The 13320-nt window shown below is 51.5% G+C and overlaps 1 protein-coding gene across 4 annotated transcripts in view; it reads right to left on the bottom strand.

Moving 5' to 3' along the window:
- The window catches only part of KIAA1671 (KIAA1671 ortholog), a 248064-nt gene that overhangs the window by 125174 nt on the left and 109570 nt on the right, over nucleotides 1–13320 (bottom strand). The window contains exon 1 of one of the 4 annotated variants that reach the window (XM_055254250.2): nucleotides 1578–2176. The exons of the other annotated variants lie outside the window; for them this stretch is intronic. Coding sequence (XP_055110225.1) covers nucleotides 1578–1628 — 51 coding nt within the window. The 5' untranslated portion in view covers nucleotides 1629–2176. Of the gene's footprint in view, nucleotides 1–1577; nucleotides 2177–13320 lie in introns of those variants that run through there. 4 annotated transcript variants of the gene reach the window in all.

Genomic DNA, 13320 nt, shown 5'->3' with positions numbered 1-13320 from the left:
CTCACCAGACTAAGTTCCATGCAGTCAGGGGACCATGCTGCCTTGCTCCTATATTCCAAGTATCTGGCGCTAGCTCCAAACTACTGCTGGTAAGTGTGTGCTGAATGAACATAAGATCGCAGCCGTTTGTCGATGAGTTCAACGCCTATGCCAAGCTCTAAGTTCTGGGGATCATGGACTGTATCTTAGTCATCTCTGCATCTCCAGCAGGGAGCCCAGAGCCCAACATGCAGCCAGGCACATCAAGGTTATCCAGACCTTGCAAACCACACAATTCAAAAATACGATTATCGGAGACTTCTTTTCTTCTTTGTGCCTGTCTGAATTTTCCATGTCTTTTTACCATGCACATGCATTATTTTTGTAATTAAAACATCCATCAATCAATCAATGTTGCCTTACATTTATTATATAAGAATGTTCATATGCCAATGATTGAACAATATGGACTGGGGGGATCTCCTGTTTCCCCACTACTCTGGGGGGCTCAGGAGGGAGGTGAGACACTCGGGGACTGGCGGCTGAAAGGCAATGTTTCCTAAAGTTGTATTTTTAGGAGCTCTGGAAAATTATCTGGGCAAGAAGGCATCTGAAGTATTTGCAAACACTCAGCAATGGGAAAGATAATATTTCCTAAGACTTTCCCTTTTCGGTGTGCTGAAACCAGTGGCAAGTATTCTGGAAAACTCTGAGACCAGCCCGTGACAATTCTTCAATAAGTCCCTCTATTCCCAGAGCCCTGATGGATGTCACACAACCCAGAATCACCTACACCTACTCCTTATTTCACAGAGGAGGAAACAGGAACCCAGAGAGGACAAGTAACTTGCCCAGGCACAGACAGCAGACCAAAGTCACACAACCCAGAATCACCTACACCTACTCCTTATTTCACAGAGGAGGAAACAGGAACCCAGAGAGGAGAAGTAACTTGCCTAGGCACAGACAGCAGTCGCAAAGTCAAAATGAGACCTGAAAGCATTTTATACCTCACAAAGCACTTCTGCACAGCTTCCCTGACTTTGGCGTTTCATCAGAAAATGTTCTGGTTTTTTTTCCCTCTGTTATCCAGAGGAGACAGCACAGTGTGTGTGTTGAGGGGGAAGGGGTCCCAACTTCTTCTCTCACTGTGTAGGTTCAGGAAAGGAAAGCAAAATCTATTATTTTCATCTCATAGAAGATGGACATTCTTACACACACACAGAGGCAAGAGGGATGTAATTTCAGAATAAAGAATAGTCCTTTAAATCAAATAAATGTTGCTTTCTGAAAAACTCACTGACGTGGTTCTCGTTCTTCCTGTTTTCTTGAGGACTAGAGGAAAGCCCACATCGGATCCAGGATCTTCATTCCTGTACAGGAGTCTCAGCTCTTCCTACAAACCTGCGCTACCTCCCAAACCAAGCCCGTTTCCTCTTTCCCCAACATTCTCTCTTCCGTGTAACCTCCACCATTTCTTAAAGAAAACAGAGACATTGCTAACCAGACACAGCCAAAAAGCAAAGTTGACAGGAAGCAGGAGGAGAGGGAAAGGAGGTGACCGCGTCCTGGAGCTTGCACTCCCCCCCGCCACTCACCCAGAGGTAGCGCAAGAGCTTCAGCAGGCTGGGGCAGTAGTAATACTCCATTTCTGGCACCCAGAGGTTATGTGGTGAGCACAGTATGGTTTCCAGCTTTCCTCTAGCGGGAGCGGCTCTTCTCACTCCTGTCACGCTGGAGTCAAGTTCAAGCCGGCATAAATCATTCAGAAGCCGGCTCACAGCCAGGGGACCAGCCAGTCGGCTCCACTAATGGCCACGGCTGCCTGGGAAACTGAGAAGCCACCACTCGGTCCTATGAGCCCCGCCTGGGGCATCTCTGGCTTCTCGTCCAGTGGGGCGGGTCCAGGGGCGGCTCCTTCTGAACCCAGCTGCCTGGACCCTCACCCTCCCGGGAGCCATAGGCATGGAGGGTTTTCAGTTGCACGGCAAGAAGGCAAGAAGAGAGAAGGCGATGCCCGGGAACTGAATGCGTGAATGCGTGTGTGTGTGTGTGTGTGTGTGTGTGTGTGTGTGTGTTTATGCATGAAGGAGTATGTGTGTACATGCTTTCACGTGAGTCAAGTATGTGTGCATGTGTGCATACAAGTGTGTTTTGCGCATATGTGGACTGTGTGCTGTGCGTGTGAGCCCAAGTGTATGTGGTTCCTCCTCCCCAAACCACATGAGGAGAAGGAGACCCTGCCGCTCGTTACAGGGAAGGAAATCAACTCAGGATCCCATTGGTTCACTGGGCTCCTTTGATGTCAGTCATGTTCCTTTTAAACTCAGCTAAGCTTCTGATCCCCCCTAGAAGGAGGGTGTGGCCATCCCCACTATACAGAGAGGAAAACCGAGGCCCAGAGAAGTCAAGGGACTTGGCCAAGGTCACGTGGTGAGTTGGTAACTAAAGCAAGGCTGGAACCCAGGCCTCCCAGCCATGAGTCCTGGGCCCATCCACTCCTGTGGACACCCAGCCCAGCATGGGGAGTGGGGTGCTGGGGAAGGGAGGGATCAGCTCCCTGAGGCACCAGCTGCCAGCTGCACCAGGTGGGGAGTGAGGAGAATGTCAATTTTCAGAGATTAAAATGCAAATAAAGCACACCTCAGGCAAATCCAAGGCAAACTTTCCCAGATGTTTCCTTCAAAAGAGCATGATTTTAGCAAGTCACCTCATCTTCCTAAGCCTCAGTTACCCCTTGTGTAAAATGGGATGAATTATCCCTGTGTTCAGGGCTTTGAGGATTCAACGAGGTAGAATGCTGCCAAACCATCTAGTTTAGTTTTCATGGTCATATCGTGAGGGCAGTATCATCACTTCTACTGTCCAGTTGAGGAAACCAAAGCTCACAGGGTCAAAAAGAGGTTCCTGAGGTGAGCAGCAACTAAACAGTGAGACAGGGGTTCAAATACAAGCCAGACGCACCTGTATTCCCTACTCAACACCTGCTCGCCATAAGCCGAGGCCATAACCCAGAGACTTGGGTGAGTGAGCGCCGGATGCAAGGCAGCTGTGCTTCTGAGGCAAAGTCCTTCCCGCTGCTGAGAGGGGAAAACCGAGGCGGGGGAGGGGTTCACGGAGGCACCGGGCAGAGGCCCTGGGTTCTGCACCAGGCTCCCGCCCCCAGCCTGGAGCTTGGCACACTGACTGCCCTAGCAACATCCTGGGCCCATCTGTGCTGCATCCTTCAGCCCCACCACCCAACGCTAGACAGAGCAACTAACAGGAAACTCACTTAAACCAGGAGACGGTGGGCCGGGCGCGGTGGCTCACGCCTGTGATCCCAGCACTTTGGGAGGCCAAGGCGAGCAGATCACGAGGTCAGCAGATTGAGACCATCCTGGCTAACATGGTGAAACCCCATCTCTACTAAAAATACAAAAAATTAGCCGGGCATGGTGGCGGGCACCTGTAGTCCCAGCTACTCGGGAGGCTGAGGCAGGAGAATGGTGTGAACCCAGGAGGCAGAGCTTGCAGTGAGCCGAGATCACACCACTGCACTCCAGCCTGGGTGACAGAGTGAGACTCTGTCTCAAAAAAAAAACAAAAAACAAGGAGAGGGTGTTGGGTGCAGCAGCTGAGAAAACCACGGGGTAGCTTCAAAGCTCTTCAGAGGCAGGCCTGTGGTTTCATTGATTCTCAGCGCCCCACTCCCAGCAGGCACTGGGTCTCAGCTGCTCGCTGCCTGACAGTCAGGGGTTGGCCCCAGTGATGGCAGAGCCAGGGACTGGCAGCACAGTCAGAAGGCCCGCCCTGCTCCCTGACGGTGCAGTCGGAAGGTGGGCCCTGCTCCCTAACTGCCGGACAGTATAGCTGAAAAGCCAGCCCTGCTCCCCAGCTGACAGTACCAGTCAGAGGACAGCCCCAGTTGACAGTACAGCCAGAGCACTGGGTCCTGCTGACTGACGAAAGTGCAGCAAAAGGGCTGGTCCCTCTGCACTGGCAGCACCACTGGAGGGATGATGCCAGCTGCCTGGCGGTACCCCTGGCGCGGCGGGTCCTGGCTGACTGGCTGATGAGTGTCAAGTCAGGGGTTAGGCCCTGCTAACTGAGGGATTAATAGAACAGCGGGGCATGCGGCACTTGCGGTTGCCCTACTGAATGACTGTTGCCATAAACACAGGGGCCTGCCAGGGCCTTTCTGACACCCCTTGGCTGACAGGGGCCACAGTGAGCATGCAGGCTGCTAACGGTTGACTGTCTGGTCTCCTATCAGCCCAGGACAGAGAAGCGCCCAGAGAGAAAGGGGCTGGAAGGAGGCAGACAGGATGCCGGAGACAGGCGGGATGGAGAGAGGAAGAGAGGACGGCAGGCCAGGCGCAGGGCAGAGGGAGGAAGGTGGGAGGAAGGAGAAGGAAGTTACAGGCAGGAAAGGCATGAGACAGGGACGGAAGGGCAAGACAGGAAACACAGAGGGTGAAAGGAGAAAAACAGAAAGACGAGAGACATGGAGGGAGAGGAGAGGGAGATGGGTGGGGTAGGGGCTCTGATGGGAGAGTGACAGGCAGGGCAAGGGATGAACCCCAAAGGAAGTCGGAGAAAGCAAGCGAGACTGATGGCCCGGGAGGCAGGGACAAAGAGCACCGGGAACAGCCGGGGAGAAAGCTGGAGGTGGCAGTGACAATGGTGACAGGGCAGGGGGCTAAGAATAAAAAGAGACATTCAAAGGTCCAAGACCCGGCGAGTCCAAGGTGCAGACAGAGCCAATCTAGGACCAGGTGGGGGGCGAGGGGCGGGGAGCGCCGCTGGGCAGGTGCCAAAGATGGAGACCCTCAAGTCCCCATCTCCCAACCAGAGGTGGTCAAACGCACCAGGGCACACCCCCAGGAGAAGCTTCCCCTAGTGCCCAGTCCTAGTTATCCTGCTCTGGCCACCACCCTGCCCCATGGGCCCAGGCAACCCGGGGAGTGTGGCTGCGTCAGAAGTTGGAGGTTGACGAAGTGGAAGTATCCTCTCTTCCCACCCCCAGGGGCCCTTCTCCATGGCAGAGGGCCACCTGCAAGTATGGATGTGACCGAGGCACCCCCCACACACATCTTAGATGCTTTCCCTGCTTCCTCATCACTCTTGGGAGAAAATCCAACCTGCTCCCTCCCACCCCAGGCCCCTGTGCACCTCCCACCACTTGACCCCACCCTGTGGGCCAGGCACCCACAAAGGCTTTGCCCATGCTGTCAAAAGCAGGCTTCCTCCCCAAAATGGGTTGAATGGAGACCCCTAAAAACGTATGTCCACCTGGAACCTGCAAATGCGACCATATTTGGAAATAGTCTTTGCAGATGTAACGAGGTTAAGGGTCATGAGGTGAAATCAGCCTGGATTCCCCAGGGCTATGGTTTCAATGTATGTGTTTCTCCAAAATTCATCAGCTGGAACTTAATTCCCAAGATGAGGGTGTTAAGAAGCGGAACACTTGAGAGGTGATTAGGCCATGACAGCTCCACCCTCATGGGTGGAATTGATGCCCATATAAAAGGGCTTGAGCTCAGGTGCGGTGGCTCACGCCTATAATTCCAGCATTTTGGGAGGCTGAGGTGGAAGGATCGCTTGAGGTGAGAAGTTCAAGACCAACTTGGGCAACATCATAAGACCCTGTGTCTATAAAAAATGGAAAACTTAGCCTGGTGTGGTGGTGTGTGCCTGTAGTCTCAGCTACTCAGGAGGCTGAGGTAGGAGGATTGCTCAAGCCCGAGAGTTTGAGGCTGCAGTGAACTATGACTGCAATACTGCACTCCAGCCTGGATGACAGAGCCAGACCCTGTCTCTAAAAACAATAATAAAAATAATTTGAAAACAAAAATAAAAGGGCTTGAAGGGGTGAGCTCACCCCTTCTATCCCATCCCTCATTTCCGCATGAGAAAACCTGGACAACACCATCTACAAGCAACAGGTCCTTGCCAGAAACCAAAGCTGCTGGCACCTTGATCCTGGACTTCCCAGCCTCCAGAACTGTGAGAAATACATTTCTGTTTCTTTAAAGTACCCAGTCTCGACCAGGCACGGTGGCTCACACCTGTAATACCAGCATTTTTGGAGGCCGAGGCAGGCAGATCACAAGGTCAGGAGTTCGAGACCAACCTAGACAATATGTTGAAACCCCATCTCTACTAAAAAGTACAAAAATTAGCCGAGTGTGGTGGTGGGCGCCTATAATCCCAGCTACTCGGGAGGCTGAGGCAGGAGAATCACTTGAATCCGGGAGGTGGAGGTTGCAGTGAGCTGAGATCGCACCACTGCACTCCAGCCTGGGCGACACAGCAAGACGCTGTCTCAAAAATAATAATAATAATAATTCTTAAAAAAAAAAAAAGGTTGAAAAATGGTAGCCCCCTTAGACATAATTTTGAGTGTTGTTTTTCTTTTTTGGGGGGAAAGAGGAAGGTGGTGCACCATTTTGTTTGAATTAGTTACTAACCAACATTTAAGCATCAGAAGACTTGAATGTAGCAAGGCCATCTTCCAGCCTGTGAGAAGTGGCCTGCATTCCTATGTGGGGACAGGGGCAAAAATGGCATGTGCCACCTGAGGAATGGCTCAGTGACATTCCTCCCACATCCCGCAGGCCAAACATACGAAATACTACCCTCCAGGACCCGAGGTGGCCACCCATTCCTCATGCTCTCCCTGCGGGTCTACTGTATGCCGGGCCCTGCATTGGGAACTGATGCCCTTTTTTTTCAGGTGCTCAGCCCCACCAGCACGTCATCCGTCATCAATGCATCTGTGGCCAGCAGCCTTGATTCCTGGCTCAGCCTTCAACACCCTTCACCATACAGCTGCTGCCTGCTGCCTCGCCGAACCAGTGCTCAAGCACACGTGGCTGCTCAGCCTCCCTGCCTATGTTCAGGCAGGGCCCTCTGCCAAGAATTCCTTTTCCTTCTGTGGACGTTCAACCATCTTTCAAACCTAATGCAAACAGCAAAAAATGAGTCACTGCGCCCTCTCTTCGGGTACAGTAGGAAGTGCTGGGTGAGGATGGCCTGTCTTCCTCACAGGGCTGGGAGCTCCCCGTGGGCAAAGCCTGGGTCCCAGGTTATCTCTGTGGTCTCGGGGACTGGCACCAGCCAAGGGTTTAGTAAGTGCTCTGTAACTGTTCCCTAAAAGGCAGAGAATTCCCAGTTGTCCCAGCACCAGTCTTGCTCACAATGAAATCATCTGCCATCATGAAGATGGCAGACCTACTGTGTGCACTGCACTGTCAGCCACCGAAGGGGACCCAGGGAAGCCAGACATGTGCCCATCTTCAAGCAGTTTATGATTCCCTGAAAGGTCAGGGCGCAGACAGAACAGAACAGGTTCCCAAAGGGGGAAACTGAGGCCTAGGGAGAGGATGAGGTGTCTTACAGAGGCATCCCTGGGCCCAGGGGAAGGGTGTGGATGGAGTTAGATTGCCTCATTCCCACACTAGCTAGCTGGTTAATCTCTCTGGGCCCCCGCTCCTTCATGTAAAATAAGGATGATGACAGTGCCTGCCCCGCAGGGTCGCTGGGAGGCATGAATGAGGTAGTACGTACAAAGTGTTCAGAGTCCAGTACACAGTAAGGGCTCAACACATCTTATGCTGGGCGCAGTGGCTCACGCCTGTAATCCCAGCACTTTGGGAGGCCAACGTGGGTGGATCACTTGAGGTCAGAAGTTTGAGACGAGCCTGGCCAACAGGGCAAAACCCCATATCTCTACTATAACAAAAATTATCCAGGCGTGGTGGCACATGCCTGTAATCCCAGCTATTCGGGAGGCTGAGGCTGGAGAATCGCTTGAATCCAGGAGGCGGAGGCTGCAGTAAGCCAAGAGTGTGCCTCTGCACTCCAGCCTGGGTGACAGAGCGAGACTCCATCTCAAAAACAAAAACAAAAAAACAAAAAACAACAAACAAACAAAACAAACAACAAAAAAAACATTTTAGCTGTGAGTGCCTGGTGGTGTTAGGGAAGCGGGCGGCTGGTAGAGCCAGAGTAAGGCCATGTTCAATTCGACTCCATCTGAAGACTAAAAAGCCACATTCCTTGCTGGTCACAAGATAGTCATGGGATGTTTACAGTTGAGGAAACAGCCTAAAGATACCTACAAGGACGTACTCCTACATCAGCATAGAGTCCAGGTGTCCCAATACCCATAACAGTATGTGCTTGCAAGATAATTATAGTTACGCTTCAGTAAACTCCCACACTAAAATGTCAAGGATGGTTTTTGTTTTGCTTTTCAAGATTGTTTCATATTTCAATAGTTTTGGGAAGTACAGGTGGTTTTTAGTTACATGGGTGAATTCCACAGTGATGATTTCTGAGATTTTTGTGTACCCATCACCCAAGCAGTGTGCACGGTACCCAATATGTAGTCTTTCAACGCTTACCCACCTCCCAACCTTCCCCCCAAGTCCCCAAATTCCATGATATCATTCTTATGCCTTTTCATGCTCATAGCTTAGCTCCCCCACTTATAAGTGAGAACATGTAATATTTAGTTTTCCATTCCTGAGTTACTTCACTAAGAATAATGGTCTCCAGCTCCGTTTAAGTTGCTGCAGAAGACATTATTCCCTTCCTTTTTTTGTGGTTGAGTAGTATTCCATGGTGTATATATATGTGCCACGTTTTCTTTAAATCAATAAAGTAATCAATTTTGTCATGCCGTGAGCTCACCTGCAAGTAGACACAGCTTAGCTTAACTTTTACATAGACAACACTCCTCTATAAGAAAAACTTAAAAACAAACTCGGGGCGGGGGGTCCTCCTCTCACTTTCTGAGGGTGCTCTACTCTGTAACACGGTAGCTTTCAATCAACTATCCCTTCTCACGGCACTCCGGAACTTGCTTTGAATTCCTTCATGTATGAAATCCGAGAACCCTCTCTTGAGGTCCGTTTCAAGACCCTCTTTTCTGGTAACAATGGCATATCCACTTCAGCCCCCCTGGCTAGCAGAGCAACAAGAGGGAGCCCAAACTGGGGCCAGCCCATCAGAAAATGGGGTTATCTGCCCCAAACAAGGCACCTCTGAGCCAATCCTGGGGGAGAGCCAACCCACAGAGCCCTGAAGAGTGTTGTCAGCTGCAGCACGTTTGAAATCACTTAAAACACACAACTAGGGAGTGGGGGTGGGGGGGGAGTGGGGGTGGGGGGGGAGTGGGGGTGGGGGGGGAGTGGGGGTGGGGGGGGTGGGGAACAGCAAACACATTTTCCATCCTCTCAGTTCCCAGCCTGACCCAACAACTGCCCTCCTGGCCCCAACTGGTTCTCTCCACCATGCGGGCAGACGGGGTAGGTGGGGTCAGCGAAGACAGGACCCAGCAAGAAGGAGCAGCCCAGTGCAAAAGCCTGAAGTCCTGATATGACCAACGCAGATGCGTAAAAAAAAAGCCGTGCTGCGTGAAAGGAGCCAGACACAACAGAGCCATGCTGCATGAGCCCACTGACAGGAAATGTGCAGAAAAGGCAAGACTGCTGAGACAGACCGCAGACGACTGTTGCCAGGGGCTTCCGCTGGATGGGGTGGGGGCGAGGGGGAGTGCCTGCTAATAGGTACAGCGCTTCCTTCTGGGGTGAGGACAATGTTCTGGGCTAGAGAGTGATCCCTGGGCAACTTGGTACATTTACTAAAAAGTACTGTACACTTCAAACGAGTGAATTTTATAGTCTGTAAATTATATCTCAATAAGCTATTGCAGGAGGAGGAGGAAGAAGAAAAAAGAGGAGGAGGAGAAAAGAGAGGAAGGGGTAAAGGTGGAAGAGGAAAAGGAGGGGGAAGAGGAGGAGGAAGAGGAGAGGGGCCCCGGTGCAGTGACTCAGGCCTGTAATCCCAGCGCTTCAGGAGGCTGAGGTGGGAGGATCACTTGAGCCCAGGAGTTCCAGACCACCCTTGGCAACATGGCCAGACCCTGTCTCGATTTTTAAAAAGAAAAAAAAAAGTGCAGAAGGAAGAGAAAAGGAAAGAAGAGATAAAAATGGAAGAGGAAGAAGAGGAAAAGGAGGAGAAAAAACAGGAGGAAGAGAAGAGGGAGGAAGAGAAGAGGGAGGAAGAGAAGAGGGAGGAAGAGAAGAGGGAGGAAGAGAAGAGGGAGGAAGAGAAGAGGGAGGAAGAGAAGAGGGAGGAAGAGAAGAGGGAGGAAGAGAAGAGGGAGGAAGAGAAGAGGGAGGAAGAGAAGAGGGAGGAAGAGAAGAGGGAGGAAGAGAAGAGGGAGGAGGAAAAGAAGGAGCAAACCGTGCCAAGGGATGAGAAAAGAGGGAGAAGCAAGCTAGAAGGTCTTGCCTGGGCATGCGCAGGGCCAGCAGCGCCTAGAACCCAGCTGGAGCGCTCCCTCCCCACTCAGTCAGTGAACATGATTGAGCCCTACCAGGAGCTGGGAGCGAAGCCGCTAGGAGAAGGGATCTGCACTCAGGTAGGCCTGGGGTTCAAATCCCAACTCCGGCCCTGCCAAACAGTGTCATCCAGGACAACCTGCTTCTCTTCTCTGTGCCTCGGTTTCTTCAGACATAAAATGAGGCTGAGGCCAGGCGCAGTGGCTCACGCTTGTAATCCCAGCAATTTGGGAGGCCGAGGCGGGCGGATCACGAGGTCAGGAGATCGAGACCACGGCGAAATCCCGTCTCTACTAAAAATACAAAAAAAAATTAGCCGGGCGTGGTGGCGGGCGCCTGTAGTCCCAGCTACTCGGAGAGGCTGAGGCAGGAGAACGGCGTGAACCCGGGAGGCGGAGCTTGCAGTGAGCCAAGATTGCGCCACTGCACTCCAGCCTGGGCGACAGAGCAAGACTCCATCTCAAAAAAAAAAAAAAAAAAAAAAAAAAAAAAAATGAGGCTGAGAATAACAACGACAACAATCATGATAATTTCCTCCCTCACAGGGCGGCAGTGAGGCAGAGGTCAGATGATGTGAGAAAAGCACTCAGCAGGCTGACTGCAACTGCTCAATCAATGAAGGCCCTGAGGATTAAGTGTGGAGCATTAGGGACATGAGTGAGGCAGGATTCTTGCCCTCAGCAGGGCTCACGGTCTGTAAGAGAAGCACTTGGGAATAAATTACAGCACTAGAAGCTAGAGGGCCTGGAATGGAGTTCACAGGACAGGGTGCAACCCAGGAGGGCTTCTTGGAGAAGGTGGCACAGAACCCAGGCTTGAAATATGACAAAATGTCCCTATTCTCAAGAGACTTCGAGTTCAAGTAGAAGATTCAGCATCTCTGGAAATACATCTGCTTAAGACACAAATGCTGTTTCTATATCCATAAGGTTCTCACTATGGACTCGGCTATCCATACCCCACACTCTTTTTAGAAATAAAACAAAAACAAAAATTTTTTTTCCCAAAAAATACTTTCTCCGGAAGAGAAAATATCATCCATGAAAATAAATGGAGCAGCCAGGCCTGTGAAGGCTGCAGAGGAACATCCTAAGCTCAGCTGGGCAGCTCTGATGTCAGGTTCACAAAATAGAAACTGACACGGGGCCCAACGGGGACAGAGCACAGTGACACATTTACCGAAATTAGTGGGCTGCATGAAAAGATGAAAATCTAAGTGGTCATGGAAAATTTGGATGTTTCAGGTTTAGAATGGAGGCCCGAATGTAAAACGGCTTAAAGGCAAATTAAAAACGAAATGTGGAAAATAGACCGTCTCCATCCTGCCCTCTTGTGGTCATTTCTGAATGCTGCACAAGAAAATGAGTGCCTTGTTTCACCTGGGAGGAGAATGAGGCAGGTAAAACAGAGAAACTGGCAGCCCTGGATTGAGCCCCCACCTGTGCCACCTGCCCAGTGTCGGAGCCCGGGCCAAGTCAGTTCGCTTCGCCAACCCTCAGTTTCCCGTGGGTCTCCCAGAGGTATGGCAAGGATCCAGTGAGATAATGAGTGTGAATAACAAGACCTCCGATACTCAGAGTGTGAACCGAAGGCAGCTGGAATGTGGCCTGAGCACATGGTGAGATGTTACATTAAAATCAGGATCAGGCCAGGCACGGTGGCTCACACCTGTAATCCCAGCACTTTGGGAGGCCGAGGTGGACCATCACATGAGGTCAGGAGTTTGAGACCAGCCTGGCCAACATGGCAAAACGCTGTCTCTACTAAAAATGCAAAAATTAGCCAGGCGTGATGGTGCATGCCTGTAATCCCAGCTACTCAGGAGGCTGAGTCAGGAGAATCACTTGAACTCAGGCAGCAAAGGTTGCAGTGATCTGAGACCGTGCCACTGCACTCCAGCCTTGGCAACAGAGCAAGATTCCATCTCAGAATAAATAAATAAATAAAATAAAATCAGGATCATCAGTTCTGCTTGAAAAACTGGATGATCCAACCAACATTCTGGGCAAGGAAGAGCTGGGATGCAGGGGAAGCTCCTTTCTCCCCAACATTTGTCACGAAATCCCCATCCCTGCCTGGCCTGGCTTCTGGGCACAGCTCCCGATGCAGAATCCCCGGGAAAGGGCCTGCAAATCCGGGTTCCAAACCCCAAGTTGCCCCAGGTGCCTTGCAGGAGGCCTGGCATTTAGGAATCCTCAGATCAGGGATTTCTGAGGCAGTTTGGAAGGGACTTTGCCCTCAGAACTCTGCCCCCCACCTAAATTCTCCATTTTCCCTCTGAGCCCTCCTCTCTGCTCAGTGATGAGTGGGCACCCTGAGGGTACAGGCGTCCCCTCCCAGGAACTACATGGGAGGGGCAGCAAGGTACTGTTGCCACACAAGCTGTCCAGCCTCCCGGCCTTGTGCAGGCTGGTCCCTGGGTTACCCTTCCTGCCCCTCCCTCCGCCTAGTCAAACTCTACTCCCCTGTCGGGATCCAGGGCAAGATGAGTCTTTCTAGTTCCCCTGCCACCAGGCCAAGGAAGAGCCAATTACTCCCTCCTCTGTCAGGTTAGTCTGTTGTGTGTCTGTCTCCCTTCCTCAGCTGTGGACTCACTCACTCCTTCATTCAACAGTTTTTTCTTTTTTTTTTTTTGAGATGGAGTCTCACTCTGTCGCCAAGGCTGGAGTGCAGTGGCGTGATCTTGGCTCACTGCAACCTCTGCCTCCTGGGTTCAAGTGATTCTCCTGCCTCAGCCTTCCAAGTAGCTGAGATTACAGTAGCTGGGATTACAGGCACCCACCACTACACCCAGCTAATTTTTGTATTTTTAGTAGAGACGGGGTTTCACCATGTTGGCCAGGCTGATCTTGAACTCCTGACCTCAGGCGATCCTCCCACCTCGGCCTCCCAAAGTGCTGGGATTACAGGCATGAGCCACCATGCCTGGCCCCTCACTCAACAAATATTTACCTAGCTTCAACTCTGCACTGAAAACACAAAAGTGAACAAGAGCGTCAAGAGC

This window comes from Symphalangus syndactylus, chromosome 18 (genome assembly GCF_028878055.3).
Source record: "Symphalangus syndactylus isolate Jambi chromosome 18, NHGRI_mSymSyn1-v2.1_pri, whole genome shotgun sequence".
Taxonomy (NCBI): Eukaryota; Metazoa; Chordata; class Mammalia; order Primates; family Hylobatidae; genus Symphalangus; species Symphalangus syndactylus.
The sequence above is the reverse complement of the archived record's forward strand: the minus strand, read 5'-3'. Positions and strand labels throughout refer to the sequence as shown.